Source organism: Dysidea avara, chromosome 2 (genome assembly GCF_963678975.1).
Source record: "Dysidea avara chromosome 2, odDysAvar1.4, whole genome shotgun sequence".
Classification (NCBI taxonomy): Eukaryota; Metazoa; Porifera; class Demospongiae; order Dictyoceratida; family Dysideidae; genus Dysidea; species Dysidea avara.
In genome coordinates, this window is record NC_089273.1 from 3253325 (window position 1) to 3273796 (window position 20472).

Sequence of the window (20472 nt, forward strand, 5' to 3'; positions counted from 1 at the left end):
AAATGGTTTCTTTGTAGCTGAACTCTCTATAAGGTAACTTCTTCTAGCTGATGTCTCTACAAGGTGACTAGTTTGTAGCTGAACTCTTTACATGGTGGTTTCTTTGTAACTGAACTTTCTACAAGGTGACTTCTTCTAGCTGATCTTTCTACAGGGTGATTTGTTTGTAGCTGAACTCTCTACAAGGTAACTTCTTCTAGCTGATCTCTCTACAGGGAGATTTGTTTGTAGCTGAACTCTCTACAGGTGATTTGTTTGAAGCTGAACTCTCTATATGATGGTTTCTTTGTAGCTGAACTCTCTACAAGTAAACTTCTTCTAGCTGATCTCTCTACATGGTGATTTTTTTGTAGTTGAATTCTGTATAGGTGATTTGTTTGCAGCTGAGCTCTTTAAATAATGGTTTCTTTGTAGCTGAACTCTCTCAAGGTAACTTCTTCTAGCTGATGTGTTTACAGGGTCACTAGTTTGTAGCTGAATTCTCTATATGGTGGTTTCTTTGTAACTGAACTCTCTACAAGGTAACTTTTTCTAGCTCATCTTTCTACAGGGTGATTTATTTGTAGCTGAATTCTGTACAGGTGATTTGTTTGCAGCTGAGCTCTTTAAATAATGGTTTCTTTGTAGCTGAACTCTCTCAAGGTAACTTCTTCTAGCTGATGTCTTTGCAGGGTTACTAGTTTGTAGCTGAATTCTCTACATGGTGGTTTCTTTGTAACTGAACTCTCTACAAGGTAACTTTTTCTAGCTCATCTTTCTACAGGGTGATTTATTTGTAGCTGAATTCTGTACAGGTGATTTGTTTGCAGCTGAGCTCTTTAAAGAATGGTTTCTTTGTAGCTGAACTCTCTACAAGGTAACTTCTTCTAGCTGATGTCTCTACAAAGTCACTAATTTGTAGCTGAGCTCTCTACATGGTGGTTTCTTTGTAACTGAACTCTCTACAAGGTGACCTCTTCTAGCTGATCTTTCTACAGGGTGATTTGTTTGAAGCTGAACTCTCTACAAGGTAACTTCTTCTAGCTGATCTCTCTACAGGGAGATTTGTTTGTAGCTGAACTCTCTACATGATGGTTTCTTTGTAGCTGAACTCTCTACAAGGTAACTTCTTCTAGCTAATCTCTCTACAGGGAGATTTGTTTGTAGCTGAACTCTCTACATGATGGTTTCTTTGTAGCTGAACTCTCTACAAGGTAACTTCTTCTAGCTAATCTCTCTACAGGGAGATTTGTTTGTAGCTGAACTCTCTACATGGTGGTTTCTTTGTAGCTGAATTCTACAAGGTGATTTTTTCTAGCTGAACTATCCCTTTCCATAGTTGCATGAACTCCCTACAAGGTAACTTCTTCTAGCTGATCTCTCTACAGGGTGACTTGTGTGTAGCTGATCTCTATACAGGTTTCTTGTTTCTAGCTGATCTCTTGAATTCTCTTCAGGGTGACTGCTCTATTAGGATGACTGCTCTATTAGAGTATCTCGATCTCGCACTTGCTGCACCAAGTTGGATTTCGTGTTATAACTCCGTGGCTTTAAGTCTGATTCTTCTACACCATTGATGAGCCTTTCTAAGATGATTACTCCATCTGTACAACGATTTTCAAAGCATTACCCCAAGCGGTTTATCTGGTAGGCGTGGCAAGTAGTCGTTTTTTTATTAGCCAATCTCGATTGCGTAATTGTTACACACTGTTGGTTTTTTCGTTGTATCTTCCTGTTTTTTAGCTCGATTTCTTTCAAACCACAAAAGGTTTGAGGTTCAATAGTTAACCTATTCACCCACCGATTTTCAGCTTATTCCCATACGCGGTTTACCCTGTAGGCGTGACAACATATTGGTGTTATTTTTCGTGAATAATCGCTCATAACTCTTTGCCTGTTTGTCGTATTCCAGCCAAAGTTGGTACCGAGATGCGCCTTTATACCCCCCTTCTGTGTGCCAAATTTCAAGGCAATCGGATATGGCGTTCGTGTTTTATAGCAGTTTTTGTAAGTGTGCGACAAGAAAAAGAAAAATAAGAAGAAAAAAACGAAGAAACTGAGCCAATTTTTGAAGTCGCATATCTCGGGAACGCGCGAAGCGATTTCGCTCAAATTTGGAATGTGGAGTGCTGCAGTTGGAGGGAATGTCCACAGCAAAACTCGTCTTGTTTCATCAAGAATGCACAGAGCTACGGAGGTGCGAAAATTGCGTTTTCTTTCTTCCTGTCAATATACTCACGGGTGTTACGCGCCGGCTTCTTGGGCCGCACGACACACTACCGTGTGTCTTGATTAGTACAGGTCATGTCTCTTTTAAATCAAAGGAATTCACTATAGTATACCTGGTAACCTATAGACCAGCTACATTGTTTTTCAGCTGTTTGATGTTTGTACAGCAGATTTGGAAAGGATTTCACAACAATATGATAAAACTAATTTCACCTGTATTTCAAACTGGCACGTTGATGATGAGCTTTCTGAATTAATTTGCTGTTGTGATAGTCAACTTATTTCAGGTTATGAAGACCGATCTAACTAGCAGGGTTGCCAAGAGAAATTAAGGGGCCCAGGGCAAAGAGTTAAGTGGGGCCCCAGGGGCAAGGAGGGTTCCACTCTCAATGCACAACTTCAGCCTAGCTGTAACTGAAGACCAAATAAAATAAAAGGTCATTACATGCTCACAATGACAATAGCTACCTCACCAACTATATCTCCATTTTATAAGTTTGTTACACTACTCCTCTGAAGAATACTATGACTGCTCTATTAGAATATCAAGGTCTGACTGCTCTATTAGAGTATATCAATTTTTTAAACAGGTATTCAAGGGGCCCCGATCAAGGGCCCCTTAGGCTGCCAGCACCATAAACCACATGAAGTCATATCAGAAGGTAACTGATACAAATTTAACATTCGTAGACAAAAGTGGGTAAATATGCTAATGCTTAGCTGCCTTATCAGACTGTCAATTACCAAGACCACAGTTTTGCTAAATGGCTGAGTTGGTAGCTATATACTGACTGTAACCAGATAAACAATGTAACACTTTGAATCAAACTACACTTTGATTAAGAATCACCTCTTATAGCCATAGTGGAAAACAATGTATAAAACAAAACTCACAATTAAACTTTTGTAACTATGGAAATGCAACCCACAATCAAACCTTTTTCTTGAAGAACTTTTGAAGAAAAAGAACCTATACTCTCCTGTTAACAGAGTTGAACAATAGGTATAGTTACATAGACATAATTTGTGCTGATAGTGATGTATAGTTCCTGGAATAAGTCTGCTTTTGATACACATTAAGGATTTAGGCTAAGCACTAACTTAAAAAGGAAGCCCCCCCCCCCTAAATCCGCCCCTGCAGTATCTATGCCTTAGTTAACGTTAGACCACCATTTAGATATTCAACTTGTACACATGTTTGTATCTGTGTGTTTAGTTTTTGTACGTGTTAGCTACGTAGCTATACTGTATTTGTATATTTTGTACTGCTCTGGCAAGGGAGAATGGCAGTCATTGACTACCAGAGGGTAAATCATAAATCAATCAATCAGCAGAGACACTTGAATGTCCCTTGATGACCTGTTAGTGATCAACAACCTCAATAACAATCAATCAACTTTGACACCTACAATTTGATCAGTCTGATAGGATGAGACGAGGTTACTCCTTCATGAGCCTTGATTATGACCTTTACCAGATCACATGATCCTTTAATGACATCATCAGGTATGAGATCATCATCACATGATTCCTCATCATCAGTAATATCATCAGGGAATGGTTATCCACAGTCACAGTGAGGTCTATCAGTTGTTGATCCCCTGGTACTTTATTGCACACCTCCCAGTCCACTGTCAGCTCTGTACAAGAAAATAAACATTTTAAAAATACCAGCAGTCAGATTTAACTGCATCTAAAAATACAAATATAAGCACTACCAAAAATATGGTGACCAGTGTACATGTAGGAGAGACCCTACAAGGATAAGTGTAGCTTGTGCTCACTCCGTTTATACTAAACTAACTCACCACATGGACTGGTGTTGTTTAATTTCACACTTCTCTTAGCAGATCCACTATCAGCTGGGTGAGAACCAAACCTGAACAACACACACACTAATAGCCACACTTTGATGTAACACATAGTGGATACATCAATATACCATACAGTCTGGTTGTTAGGCACATAAAGTTCAAGAAAATTAAAATGTACTTGTTAAGAGTATGTGCTTACTTGTTGTGATTATGATTCACTCTCTTGGGGATCATGTGATTTGTAGTCACAATGTCTACCAATATTTGGAGTAGTCTGGTTACTGTGTAAATCATTTGTATGGAGCATACTTACGCAGTGACGGATACAGGGGGGTTGCAATGGTTTCAGCTGAAACCCCCTCTGAAAATAGCTCGTGCCCCAAATTTATTGACGAGTCATCGTGCCAGTGATAAAATCTCCACGTGTGTTATAGAAGGATTCTCTACTGGCGAAAATCTTCATAGTTTAGATTTTGAAATCACAACTGTAACGTTCTACAGCAGGTTGTGACCTTTTTTTTGGTCTTCGACTTACAGTTAGGCTGAAGTTGAGTGGAATCTGAAACCCCCTCTGAAAATTTCTAGATCCGCCACTGCTACGGTAGACCATTTTGCTTAGTAAGTATAGTCGTGCTATGTGAAATTTTACACCTTGCAACATTGGAGTACCTCTACAAGTCTTATAGTAGCTATCTTGTATAGCACATCTTGTCTTGGAACTTTGTGTTTGTCCACATGTGTTTTCTTTCAACCATGATTAAGTATGAGAAATGGGTAAGCACTTAACAAACAACACAAGCTTAACATATGCGTACGCTTAACAACCAGACTCTATGGTGTTCTACAAATTTACGTATTTAATCTAATCATTTAATTTAATTTAATCAGACTCAATCTACAAATTTACGAAGTCCTCATTATTACAAGCAGCACACAGAACAATTTGGGATTTTCAACTAGAGTAGGGACCATAGCACATCGATGAAAAGTACTGAAACAAGTTGGAGTACAGTGCACGCTATTAAATCACAGTAAAACAATAAGAAGTGTTATATCCCTACTGTGCATGGTCCCTACTCTAGTTGAAAATTCCAAATTTTTCCATGTACTTGTTTGTTAACTTTTTTTTTGTAAATAATTATTATGACTGGTGAACCCACGCATACCACATCTGAATGGAGCCGTGCACCCCAGCTATGTTAATTATCGTCTGAAAAGTGAGGTATCTATTACGCTTCGTTGTCAGCTATGTTCAACCCATTACACAGCATTTTGGATTAAGAACAGCACCTTTGCATCCATACACTGGTGCAGCGCCCCAGTTATTTTAATTATTGTCTGAAAAGTGCAGTATCCATTATGCTTCATTGTCTACTATGTTCAACCTGTTACACAGCAATACGAATCAAGAACTGATCGAAAAGCTCCTCTGCAATCAAAACAGCCACTACGAAAAATACGGGCGATTTCCGTTACGAAGGGAAGCCATCACATGTTACCACCAAATCGACACTTTTCGCTGTCAGCAAAGATGAACGGGACACAAAGGAGGACACTGATTAAGCTGGGTAGACTGGAACAATGTTAGAAAAGTTTCTTGTTTAGGGAAACAAATAACAGCATTAAGCATTAAACCTATATAGAACCTTATGGTTACCATGTCAACACTATATGTTTCACCAATTTGGCTGCCTCACAAACAACACACAAGCAACATTATATTTTTTACTAAAATTGTATACCAGTTGATCAGGGGGGACCACTTCTTGTAGAGTAAACTTGATGGCTACTTCTGTGTCATTCCTGAAGTGTCTTGGAGCAACCATTAGTGATCAGACCATAGTTCAGTGACGGTAAGTCACTTGTCAATGAGGGAGCCTACAAGGAACACATATTCACTCATCACTATACTACCACACATAACACTGACTATCCAGTCACACAGACAATTGAATCCACAAAACAATAGGCATCAGGATGACTAATGGTTAAGGTTAATAGCTGTAACTACAATAACTTTTAGCAAGGAAATAATGTGGCTACCATGTGAAAACAGCTACTATCTGAGGGTGGCAACTATGATCTTGTGTGTAGGAGCCCACAGCATCCTTCAAGACTGTTATCCACATGGCTCCTTTCAAAATCACTATTTCATGGCTTAGTCTCTCCTTCAAACTTGTGTTATCAACAATTGCACCAACATATTCAGATACAAGTCAGAGCTCTAATCCAACAGAAGTTACCATAATAATTCAAGGCTGCACTATAGCTATTATCTATTATCTGGGGCAACTATTATATGTGAGCCACAGCTATTCTGGTAAAATGTGGTATCATCATCTTAAGATTCTCAGAACAGTTTCATACAGTACACATAAACACTGTATCTGTATTCAGTGGCTAGCACAGAATCAACACATAAATACTCTAATAGAACAGTCACATTAGAAGAAGTACTCACTTTAGCACTAGCTCTAACACACATCACCAGGGGTAGACTACGATGTGTGATAGTACAGTTGAGATCTACTGATACGGCACCAGCCACAAGTGGCCTAATCAACACCTCACAATAGCCAACACCACTGGACACTATACAAGTGATGAATAGAACTTTCTATACACTGGAACCATATAAGAGAAATACACCTTGATATGTGAGCTACAGTGTAGAGCTATGAAAATGGAAAATACCATAACCGGTTACTGGGCAAATCATAACTTCCGGTTATCCGGTTAACTCAACTTAATCTAATTTTTATGCTGGGCTTATGTAGTTTTGTAAGCTAACTGCACCTTAAAATGTATAGAATAATTTATCAGATTGTATTTGTAGTGGCCAAAGTAATAGACAACAACTAAGGCTGAACCCCACAACAAGTGTGATTATCAATGTTGAAGAATGAAGATTACCCAAACACCACATTGTTGACCGAAATATTAGAAATCAGTTATATGATCACTGAATTTATAAAAATTACTAGTCGATTAATCAGCTAATCATAATTAAGTGTATAAGTTATGCTGACCATAATTAGAACAGCACACGCACGCACGCGCACACACAGACACACAAACACACACTACAAACATACAAACTCATACACTACACACACACAGACACACACTACAAACACTCACACTACAAACACACACACACACACACGCACACTACAAACACACACACGCACATGTACTACAAACACACACACACACACTACACACACACACGCACTACCAACACACATACACGTACACACACACTACAAATACACACACACACACACTACACACATGCACACACTACAAACACACACGCGCGCACTACAAACACACAGACACACTACAAACACACACACAAACACACAGACTCATACACTACAGCACACACACACACACACTACAAACACACACGTGCACACACTACAGCGCGCACGCACACACACACACACACACACTGCAGTACAAATACACACACTAACATGGTGTTGCTGTATCTGTCTGGTCATTCCTAGTGACATTTGGTAGTTTAGAGTGTCCCTTCTCATGATGTAACAAGCTGCTACTCTTAGAATAAGACTTGTGGCTGGTGGTAGCTGTCACGTGCCTCATCTGGTGACTCTGCTCTCCCAACATGCAATGGTCTTGTGATGGTCCTGTAAGAATGTGTGGTGAGTTCTTACCATGTGAAATACATGAAATAAACCACAAAAAATTACAGGCTGACAACATGTCAATATACAAACTGTTTACACACACAATACATAAACAGTCTCAATGTATACTAACACATGAGGTGTTCTGTCTACACAATTGTGTAGGAAGAAATAAAGAACACTAAAGACTTAATAGTAACTCAAATACCACCATATAACCTGTTTGATGTTCTATTAGAGTATATTCATCCTTATAGCAGTTAGTGGTCATGACTGGTCCAATAGGTAATAGTGTGGTATGGTGTCAAATCAATGACAATAATCCACTCTGATGTTATACAACAACATAATAATATCAATTCTTTAAGTTATTCTAATAGAACAGTCAATCAGTCAACTACTCTAATAGAGCAGTTATCAATGTACAACTCAACAAGTTTAATAAATTCAAGTGCAGTGTTACACCACATATGATATCAACACCACACAATGAGGTGATAACTTACCGAACTAGATTTCTGTACTTTCTTGCCACTAGCAATATCTGGAATGTGAAACAACATCATGAGATGAACATTGTACTGAGACCTGCTCACTGTGTACAAAGCCAACTATACCAACTTAAGTTTCAGCATCACTACCATATCTAAGGTTATCTTCAAATGGTTTTTTGTTTGGATTATTTTGAAGAGGCTCTTCTTTCAAAAATAAATTATCTCCTGCTTGTAAATAAATTGCCACAATTAAAGTTCACATGACTGGCATGAACATATAATCGCTCCATGCTCGTGTTATAGCACAGTATTAGTGGTTTAGCAGTATCATTGAACAGATGATCACAGACCTGCCATTGTTGAGAAATGACATGTGATCAAGCCAGTGGCCGATTAGAATTTGCTCCACTAGAGACTTCCCCAGACTTTCTCCAGTACATAGGGACAGGGAATAATTTTCTGTTGGCAAGATATCATGCATTTGTGACACGAATTTCCATTTGTTTTCAAAATGTACACTCTTAAAAATAAAACTTCAAAATTCGGATATTGCCTCTTGTGCAAAATTTTCAGCTTTGAAAATAACCCACTATACGGCAATTTGTCAATCAACTAATATTGACGCTGGCTTCAGAACTGACCCTAATCATTACATAATGAGACAACAGTCAGTTACTAACCTAATGTTCCATATCTCTTCTTCTTGCCCATATCAGGAATAAGATTGTGATGATCTGTGTAACACAACTATTATGATCAGAATACTACCATATATGGGTACAATCTGATATGTGCTTACAGTACAAGGTTCAATTAGTAGTGCCTGAAATTACTTTTTTGAAATGTTCTGACAAAGTGTCTGAACAAACCCAAAACTGTTCAGACATTCTTATATTTGGTCTGACATAATCAGTTGAGTTCAAATACAAGTAATAAAAAAAAATAAAATATACAGTTGAGTTGCGTTTGGAAACAGAGTAAAGTTAAAACAGTAAACCACATACACAAATGAAAAAAATTGTAAAAATGATATATAATTACAATACCCAATCATCCCAGTCTTCAAGCAGAAACTTCTCTTGTTGAAGTTCATCATCCTCTTCTTCATCACCATAATATTCAACCTCTTCAGCATCGTTATCATCATCGACAACCACCACATCACGTGTTGAAATCATTGCTGATGCACTAGATAAATGACAATCTGATGTTGCTTCTTTATGTTCAGAGCTGCAGCGCTTTTTGTAATGTTTACGTGGGCCATGAGAGGGTCTTCTTTGCTTAGCACTGCACCACAAATCTATCGCAGAATCTGGTTTGAAGTCCCGAAGTGGAGATTTATCAATATTTAAAGCTACTAGGTTGCTCAAACTACTTTGGGCAAGGGAACTCCTCTTGTTGGTTTTGATAAGGTTTACTTGAGAAAACGCTCTTTCCAGCTTACCGTTAGAAGCTGGCAAAGTAAACAAAATTTTTGCTAAAAGAAGTGCGTTCTGCCATTCTGAAGAATTGGGGCAATTAAACAATCGCCACCATGCTGATTTGTAGTCCATGGTTGGAAGTGAAATAAACTGAATGGCATACTCAATCATTGACTTGAATTCTTCTCGAATTTCACTGATATCAGCACCTGCAATTTCTAATGGTACTTTTAAGTGCTTGGCCAACCTGTCAACAGCATCCAAGGAGTTTGACTGAGAACCATCATTGTTGTCATCAGCATCCCCATCAGCATCTTCAACATTGACAACATCATTTTGCTCATCTTGTAGTAGTTTTTTCCATCCTTGAGTAGCCATCACGACTATCACATCTCGGAATAACTGCATGTCAGACCATTGTAAACGTGTACGTAACTTATTTACTACAAAGTGACAAAATTCCATGTAGTGACTTTCAAATTAAGATTTTGCTTCAACAAATCTTTTCAATTCTTGCCCTTGGTACAGGTGTTTCCCATCTTCACAAGCAACCTTTTTAACAATTGTAGAGTAAACTTCCATTTGGATATTGGATTTTTCTTAAGTTTGTCTATTTCTTTCACAGTTTTAAGTAGGTATGTAAGTGCGCTAACTATATCTAGCTCATCAGCTTGCATGCTTTTAGAAAATATTGAACATGGTGTTAAGATGTCAACAAATACGGCACATCCCAATAAATATTTCGCATCGGTCCATTTTTTTAAATAGCCAATGAACTTGCTGCGATCCACAGACTTGACTGATGAGTCTTCAGACAAAGTACAAAGGTGAGCAGTATATGCTCCAAATTTGTCTATAACCCTTTTCATAGCACTAACTTTATGGCACACCCATCGAGTGCCACAAGCTCGAATTGGCCTGGTTCCTCCCTGATCATCAAATAGGTAAACTTCTTTAAGATCAGAAACAATATTAGCCAATTCTCTACACTTTTTTGGAGATTTTTGGTATAGGTAATACAAACGCAGAAGCGTATCATCTACAGCCTTAAAGCAAGGGGTACCTGAAAGGGCATCACTGATAGCTAGTTCGGTTCTATGTGCTAGGCACCACATCCACACAACCCAGGGGAGTTTTCCCTGAACCAATCCACGCAAACCATTAGCAGCAATGTTGGAAGATGCTCCATCAGTAGCAATTCCCACCAAACCACTGCACATTTCTTGTGTGACACATGATATACCTAACAACTGAAGCCCTTGCTGAAGAGACTCAAAGAGACCTTCAGCATTTGTGTGAAGTGGTGTATGCATCGACAGGTAAGTCATTCTGGTATGTACAGTGTGGTCATTACTGTTTACATCACACCACATAACAAATACCATTTCATTTTCTGAATTTGATGCATCAGTAGACCCATCCATTAGGAGTGAAAAGAAAGATGAGCTCTGAACTGCTGACTGTACAGATAGCAGTTTTGATTCAGCTATATACTGTACAAATTCCTTTGCTGAATTTCCATTTAAGTATGAGGTTCCTAGGTTTACACCGTGTCTTATCTGCAACTCACATAATTTGGGGTACTTCTGGTAGGCGATGTGCTCAGTTGCCACAAAATACGCAATGTCAAACTTCAGTTTTAATTTTTGCCGTTCTTCCTCAGAAATCATACTTAGTGACTGTACAATTGGCATCAATGTAGTAGTATCTCTCCCTCTGCTTTGGGCTTCCTCCAACTGTAGAAGTCTCATGGCATGAAGGTGTTGATCTGATTTAGCATGATCAACTACATTGGTGGTCCGCACGCTCTCTGCTCCTTCAATCCACTTTCCACTGAAATTCTTTTTACAAACAATTCTTTCTTTGTACTTCTCATACTTTACATTTTAGCTTCTCCACAACTTTTTCACCATTTTCCCAAGATGTATCTGAATCTAGCCAGGCTAAAGTCTTGTACTCACGGTCATAGTCCATAAGCCATTTTCGAAAGGTGCCAAACTTTACTTTTCGACGCTTTGTGGAAGAGCTGCTGTCACCATCAGAGCTAGTAGTGCAAGTTCTCTTAGACATTGATGTACAGTTATCCAATACCTGAAATACATACCAACAACAGCGCATAACCCAGGTAGTCACGAATAGTTACACGTGCTTTTGCTCGCCAAACTGCTTTCTGGGCCCATAAATTAGTATACTGCTTTCAAAGTTCTTCTACTGACTAGCTACCAAAGTCCGGAAAGCACTATGCGTATATGAGGTACACTAGACTTGCTCGCCCCAGCACCCAATGAAGCAGTTTGGCGAGTATAAGTTACCAAACTTACTGAATATCGCTCGGCTCAAAAACTACAGTATACGTATACAGTAACGTATATACTAAAGTGAAACAACTGCTTTGCCACGAGGAGAAATTTTTCGTTCGTAAAATTGGCACATGCTCACGTGTGCACACTTTTTTATTTGTCGATCAGTCGGACTGGTGCTAGCAAAGAAGACTTGTTCTCCCATTAGTTTCGTCACTGGATCTCGCTAATTGAAGGGCGTGGCACCTGTTTCGTTCACGAGTATTCATCCCGTTTCGTTTGGGATGAATACTCAAGAATGAAATGGGTGCCACGCCCTTTTTAAAATCACTCGCACCCGCACGAGACGACGTTGCATTTGAGCGGTATTGTGATTAGTACTGTAAATTAAATACTATACTTGTTGGCAGTGTTCTTATCGCCTTTAATACTGGCTCGGACGTTATGTCCGTACAAAATGATACTTGTTCAGACAAATACTAATAATGGTCAGAAATTGTCCGATGTCCGACCGTAATTTCAGGCTCTGAATTAGGGATCATAGAAATAACAAGTAGTGAAACAAGTGAGGTCACCTACACCTACAGATACACAACCTACTCCATGACCAAATAAGGTATATCTGTAGGTACAGGGAACATCAACTTGTATCACTACTTTTTTCTATGATCCCTAATTTGACTTAAAATTCCAAAAAAATATCTTTGAACAACTAGTTAAAATGAGAATTAAAAAGAACTGCTGAACTGCTGGCAAATTACAATATTTAGTCTTCCAGTTCATCTGCAACTTAATCTGCAATACTTTTGTCACCTTGATCTATTATGATAATTACATTAGAGATTAATAACTACATGTACAAAGCACATGCAAGCTAGGAGGGTATGGGGCATGCTCCCCGAGGAAATTTTACAAAAACAGATGCTTTGAAATGGAATCTAGAGGCTTTTTTGCCATGCAAAGTATCTTGATCCTTTCTTTTTTTAATAATAAGATAGCATAGACCAAGCAGTATAATTAGAGCAATGTTATATATTCTACTGACTGTTCTATTAGAGTATCACACTGACTGCTCAATTAGAGTATTTCAATCTTTTTATAAATCAAGTAGCTGAAAATTGGCATTGGTTAATCACAGTGGCTCTTTGAACTACTATTCCTTTCACTGGTTTACTGCTTCCTACACATCCCAACCGCTGCACACAGATCTAAGTAGATACCACCTTCAAAATACCCAACAGTATGCCACACAGTTGACGTGGGCGAGATGTGGGTGCAGTAGGAGTAATGGCAAAACTGGAGATGCCATCTTACTAGCTTAAGTTGTTCTGCTTAGATCATGCGCGCTATATTGTGATATAGTTTCTAGCTATTGTATTGCGATATAAAAAAATATGTCTTATGTTGGCTATATCACCCAGCACTATTATGTGGCCATCTCAGCAAAAGTCTGCTTAGTTTTCACAACCATGTGTTTTGGTAATAACAAAATTTAAAACAAATGATGAAACTACACATGCTACAAAGTAAAACATACGTAAGCAAGTTTTAATCAAGCCATTACTCAAGGGAAGCTAGTCTCAAACCAATTAATTCTATATACCACCTAGTTTGCCTGCTCATGGAGAGTTTGAATATCCTCGTTTTGTTTCATTAGTCCCAACAGTGCGCATGCCACATGTGCTTCCTTATGATGCAGCAAAATTGATGTTACTTCTTTATATAAAATTCCTTTATTGTAAGTGACTACAATGATAAAACTATATTGATTCATTTGCCAATTCATGATGAACATTGTAAGCCAAATCCCAACTTTGTAGACTAATGCAAACAAAAGTTATGGCAGCGAATTTAAATGCCTGCAGCTTATTTTCATCGTACGTAGTTGCTGTATATTTAGATTTCTTTGCTCTTCTTACCATCTAGTGCTATAATTCCAAAACTGCTAACCATAATTTGGACACCAGATAAAGCTGAGAAAATAAAATGAAATTTGGAAGTTGTGTGAACCAGGCAGAATCCACTGAGATGGTCACATATTCAAACCCAAGTTTCACACACACAATCACAAATACAAAGATGATAAGTACACACCTTAGAGAAGTCCCTCTTGACCACACTACTCTTATTAGTGCTCTCCTCCACCTCATCACTGTCATCATCATCATCCAGTAGGGTAGGACTAGTAATGTCCAATGACCTCCTGGTGTTCAACTCATCTGTCTTCTTATCTGTCACTGGGTACTCTTACTCCTTAAAACTGTGGTATGAGCTAGTGGAGATGAGAGGTGTATCATAACAGAGAACTAACACATAATACGATGGACACCACACTGGTTTATCTTTTACATACAACTTCAGAGTTCTAGTTATCTGATCACTAGAGGCTTGCATAACTACTGGGTTGTCCACTGTAGTGGGAAGTGAGCTGGAGGATACCTACTGACCTTATCATACGTATGTATTACTAAACACATGCCATCTACGGATGACTGTAAACAAAGAACTGTAACTTAGATTAAACACAGTGTGAAATGGTACCCAAATAGGGGTAAAACCTACCAGACCAAAACTTTCCATAAACTCCTCTAAGCACAAGCATGCAAATCTTAGGAATGGTCAATATCTACACAACACAATTCACCATTCAATAGCATATTACGCCATGTTATGGCTCAATTTGTTCTTAATATGGTAAGTGATAGCATCAGGTACTGTGATATGCAGAACCTGAAGATAAATCCTCACACACACACACACACACACACACACACACACACACACACACACACACACACACACACACACACACACACACACACACACACACACACACTACACACACACTACACACACACTACACACACACTAACATGCTGCATCTGTCTGATCATTTCTAGTGACATTTGGTAGTTTAGTATATGCCTTCTCATGACGTAACAAGCTGCTACTCTTAAGATAAGACTTGTGGCTGGTGGTGGCTGTCGTGTGAGCTCTGCGATGAAATGTCGCCTCATCCGGTAACTCTGCTCTCCCAACATGTAATGGTCTTGTGGTGGTCCTGTAAGAAAGTGTGGTGAGATGTTACTATGTAAAATACATGATAACAATTACAGGCTGACAATAAGTCAATATACCTGTACATATAAACAGTTCACACATCACACACACAATACACAAACAGTCACAATAAAATTGTGTATCTGTACACATAGGATGTTCTGTTGACGGAGCTGTGTAGGAAGAAATAAAGAATATAGTATTGATGATCTGACTGAAAACCTCCTAACAATATGTGGAACTATTATTAGAGAGGATTATAATGGACAATCATTGAACATTTACCAGACAACTAACTCAAATACCATCCTATTACCTATTGGACTAACCAGTGATGACTGACTGTTCTATTAGAGTATATTCATGCATTTGCAGGATGGTCTGATGTGTGTAGTGACAAGCAGTTCATAATCCACTTTGATGTTATACAACAACATAAATATATACCATGATCACATGAAACTTCAAAGGTGCTGCTGGTTGTATATAGGGCATATACACTTCAGGTGAGTATATACTCACCCAGTTAAGTATATATATTAAGGTTACGGGTTAGGCGCTTAATAATAGGTTATTATTTTTCGATGCGTGATAATGGTTGGTGCAATATTGGCACGAAACTCGAGCAGGTGTTAGTGAGAAGGTTGTTAACTTTAAAGCATTGTATAGCCACGTGATAATAGTGGAGGAATCGTACGAAGTGAGTGTTAATAATTTACTGCGGAAGGTAGTCAAGGTAAAATTAAGTCCCCGCAATGTGGTTGAACCGGCGTTTAGCGCTACTGCTTAATGTGGTTATTATTCATCAAAAATAGCAGCTGTCAGCCAATTAGCACTAGTTTTTTTATGGCAGTGTCAATGGGTGGTTATATTATCTAGGTCCTGTCGTGGAGACTTTGTGGGAAAACTGACTAGAAGCTGGTTAATTATTGTATCTTTCAAGGATAATGGCGATTAGTTCTGCTACGGAAATACCGCTAGTGCACTACAGTGCTGTTACAATCGGATAACAACTCAATTCGTTCGTGACGACCTAGAAATCACTACGTAATAGCTTATTAATGCTGAATATCATGGTCTGGCTTCCCATGAAACCTGGTTTTTGATGAATAGCAACTCAACAGTTTCGCTGTTTAGTGCCTGCATTTCTGTACAAGCGCATCCCTTGTTGAGTGTATCGCCGCTTTTGGTATTTCTTGTACGTTAATATACCATGTTATTTTAGTGAGTTCTTCCGTGCAAAACGGTTAAAATAGACCTATAAGCAAAGCGCCTACAAAATTATTTAATGGGTAACCCGTAACCTTAATACAACATCAATATCGTGTCCTGTAGAAAAACTCCAATAGCAGCTTGTGGTATATTATTGATATACTACAGCAAACTAGCCAATAGAATCAGTATATCACTTGTACATTTGATATACACATCTGATTGGCTAAAATTTTTTGAAAGTGTTTAGTTGTTTTACCAGTTAAGTATGTCCGACTTGACAACTAGTGATACCATAATAACCAATGCCTGTTACCCAGCAACAACATTTGTTGCCTAGCAACCGTTGCTAGGCAACCACCACTAATATAAATGTTTTGACACCATAGCAACGGTTGCTAAGCAACTGCCAAAAGGTATATAACTAGGTCAGATTTAAAATTTGTTGCCTAGCAACAGTTGCTATGGATTGCTGGACCGATTTTCAAGAAGATTGCAGGCTGCAACACACGTGCATACTCCTTGAGCATGCTAATCACAAGGAATTAACTTACCAGTACTAATAATGGTGTAAAAACATTAGAAATTGCTGTTACTGCTTCCAAGTGGGAGACGAGATGTTGTATTAACATATTATACTACAGATATCATGGTATTCGAAATATATACCAAAAGATATACATATTTAGGAAAGGGTGCCATAGTGCGAGGCTTCGCCTTGCACTATAACATCTCTTCTAAGCTTGTATATCTTTTGGTATAACATATGTGACCGGATTTCACATAACAAGGCTTCCACACACACAAAATCAAACTTACGATTTTACCAGAAATGGATTGCTGGTCTAATACACCATCATATTTCACACTGTACTTCCTTCAGCACTGACAAGTCTGGTTTCTGTAGCAGCTTTCTTCCGACCCTGTCAAAGCCACGAGTGTGAGATTGGCACCATTAAATGGCCATGACTTTGTGATAATGGTGTGTAGTGAGCTGGGACTTCACAGAGAGCTCGCCAATAGTGTTCTCAGTCAATTTGGAGTAGTTTGAGGGCCACGGAGAGCCCAAATTTGGCCTCTGGATTCCAATCGTCTTCTTACTCCATTTTATACCAAAAATAGCAGCTGTCAGCCAATTAGCACTAGTTTTTTTATGGCAGTGTCAATGGGTGGTTATATTATCTAGGTCCTGTCGTGGAGACTTTGTGGGAAAACTGACTAGAAGCTGGTTAATTATTGTATCTTTCAAGGATAATGGCGATTAGTTCTGCTACGGAAATACCGCTAGTGCACTACAGTGCTGTTACAATCGGATAACAACTCAATTCGTTCGTGACGACCTAGAAATCACTACGTAATAGCTTATTAATGCTGAATATCATGGTCTGGCTTCCCATGAAACCTGGTTTTTGATGAATAGCAACTCAACAGTTTCGCTGTTTAGTGCCTGCATTTCTGTACAAGCGCATCCCTTGTTGAGTGTATCGCCGCTTTTGGTATTTCTTGTACGTTAATATACCATGTTATTTTAGTGAGTTCTTCCGTGCAAAACGGTTAAAATAGACCTATAAGCAAAGCGCCTACAAAATTATTTAATGGGTAACCCGTAACCTTAATACAACATCAATATCGTGTCCTGTAGAAAAACTCCAATAGCAGCTTGTGGTATATTATTGATATACTACAGCAAACTAGCCAATAGAATCAGTATATCACTTGTACATTTGATATACACATCTGATTGGCTAAAATTTTTTGAAAGTGTTTAGTTGTTTTACCAGTTAAGTATGTCCGACTTGACAACTAGTGATACCATAATAACCAATGCCTGTTACCCAGCAACAACATTTGTTGCCTAGCAACCGTTGCTAGGCAACCACCACTAATATAAATGTTTTGACACCATAGCAACGGTTGCTAAGCAACTGCCAAAAGGTATATAACTAGGTCAGATTTAAAATTTGTTGCCTAGCAACAGTTGCTATGGATTGCTGGACCGATTTTCAAGAAGATTGCAGGCTGCAACACACGTGCATACTCCTTGAGCATGCTAATCACAAGGAATTAACTTACCAGTACTAATAATGGTGTAAAAACATTAGAAATTGCTGTTACTGCTTCCAAGTGGGAGACGAGATGTTGTATTAACATATTATACTACAGATATCATGGTATTCGAAATATATACCAAAAGATATACATATTTAGGAAAGGGTGCCATAGTGCGAGGCTTCGCCTTGCACTATAACATCTCTTCTAAGCTTGTATATCTTTTGGTATAACATATGTGACCGGATTTCACATAACAAGGCTTCCACACACACAAAATCAAACTTACGATTTTACCAGAAATGGATTGCTGGTCTAATACACCATCATATTTCACACTGTACTTCCTTCAGCACTGACAAGTCTGGTTTCTGTAGCAGCTTTCTTCCGACCCTGTCAAAGCCACGAGTGTGAGATTGGCACCATTAAATGGCCATGACTTTGTGATAATGGTGTGTAGTGAGCTGGGACTTCACAGAGAGCTCGCCAATAGTGTTCTCAGTCAATTTGGAGTAGTTTGAGGGCCACGGAGAGCCCAAATTTGGCCTCTGGATTCCAATCGTCTTCTTACTCCATTTTATACCCGTATATTAAGACCACCGTCCACCCCCACCCTCCCACCCTATTACTACCATCTGTGATGTTATTACCCACTCGAAAAAAGCTGCTCAAAACAGGGCAAATGTTGGGTATCAGAAATGTATACACCCACTTAGTGATAGCTAGTAAACAGATGAACAACTGGTGCAAATTTTGTTTGCACAGCTGTAGGCACTGGGAAGTTATTACACAATGATTCCTTAAAATCGCTATATCTCCTAACAAAGCTTTGTGCGTCGAAGCCTTGTTTTGTCAAATTCAGTCACATATACATATATATATATATATACCTACCTGGGAAGTCATGTGACAGATTACTTTGTCACGATTTTGGGCTGATAGCCTAACGTGGGCGGACGAATGGCGCCCACACTAACTAGCATGATGACTAATCACCCAGAGACTCGGGCTAATAGCCTTTGTCACGCTAGGCAATCAATCACCTCAGCCAGTAAGTAAGAAGTAAAAGTGAAATAAAGCCTGTATTAAACTTCTGCACAGGTAAACATTGCACTTCTTTTCAGTGGTCTGAAATATGGGTGTGGTGACTCTCCACAGACTTTGTGAATTACCTTCCCTTCAGGGTTTTACAGGTGTTTAGCAACTGAAAAACAATGGTGCAGGCCTCGTAGACTACTAGGAATAGCCTATCCCTTGGAGTTGTTGAAAGGGGGCATATCCCTTACATATGTGAACGAAAATGAAGATAAGCTTTTTATTTGAGGCTTTGTCAAGAGAATTTGTGAAAAAAAACATGATAGTCAACAGTTTAGAAGATATTTCTGTACGTAATATGTTGGTAAAACTGGTTTGTTTAACTAGCGCTTCTTTAGCAGTGCATAGTGTAATTAAAAGAATTTAAAATTTTCATGAATTACCAAATACGAGAATCACACACTAATAATAATGTATTATTGCACAACCAAAAACCCTATTGGTTATAACAATAAAAAAGTTGATAAGTTCCAGATGACTTAGCTAGCTGCATGGCGCCTGGTCTTCACAAGTACCACAACACACATGTAGCTTGTTTTTCTTTGAACTTGTTACTTATTTTGTAATAATACTTATGACAGGTGAATTCTCACGTACTACATCCAAAAAAAGAATGGAACTGGAATTATTTTTTCACATGAACTCCTGTAAATGGGTAATATGTTTCACTTTCAGTTCTATTCAGTTGGTTACACAACATCACAAAATGAATAACAGTAATAATCCGGTCTCTATGACAATGTAGGGAAGCCACCACAAATCAACATCTTAATTGTGTTGTCAGTGAAAAGAAATGGGATGAAAGGAGGACAAAGGTAAGTCCATGATGTGTCTATTGTACATACTGCAGTATGCTAACAAGTGCCTGACAGACTGAAGCAACTTCTAATAATATTGAAAAAGCACATACATAGTTTTAGCTGTTATTGAGGTTCCCTTCTCTGAAGGTATCAGTCAGTCAGTGAGACAGTCAGTCAGTGAGGCAGCATAGCTAAGTGGTTAGGGAATCTGCCTGGTGATCGAAAGGTCCCAGGTTCAATCCCCGGTTACGCTACTTTGGTTTTTGTTGTTGTTTCCTTGAGCAAGAAACTTTACTCACACTGCTTCAGTTACACAGCTGTTAATGGGGACCTGGTGGTCTAGTGTCAACTGGGGAAGCAGCC

The 20472-nt window shown here is 38.7% G+C and overlaps 2 protein-coding genes across 11 annotated transcripts in view; both read right to left on the bottom strand.

Annotated features, from left to right (window-relative positions):
• Positions 1-3363: 3363 nt before the first annotated feature.
• LOC136246422 (uncharacterized) overlaps positions 3364-20472 on the bottom strand; it is a 44221-nt gene continuing 27112 nt past the window's right edge. For 8 of the 10 annotated variants that reach the window (XM_066037843.1, XM_066037842.1, XM_066037841.1 and 5 more), the window contains 10 exons: positions 14767-14954; positions 13988-14165; positions 8853-8906; positions 8185-8222; positions 7505-7678; positions 6484-6614; positions 5765-5900; positions 4017-4087; positions 3618-3848; positions 3364-3567 (listed from right to left, as the gene is read on the bottom strand). The gene's annotated coding sequence lies outside the window, so the exon portion shown is untranslated. Of the gene's footprint in view, positions 3568-3617; positions 3849-4016; positions 4088-5764; positions 5901-6483; positions 6615-7504; positions 7679-8184; positions 8223-8334; positions 8632-8852; positions 8907-13987; positions 14166-14766; positions 14955-20472 lie in introns of those variants that run through there. The other 2 variants (XM_066037847.1, XM_066037848.1) reach the window with 2 other exon arrangements.
• On the bottom strand, positions 10100-11344 carry LOC136246354 (zinc finger protein 862-like). Its single transcript, XM_066037746.1, has one exon. The coding sequence runs from the start codon at positions 11342-11344 to the stop codon at positions 10100-10102; it is 1245 nt and encodes a 414-aa protein (XP_065893818.1).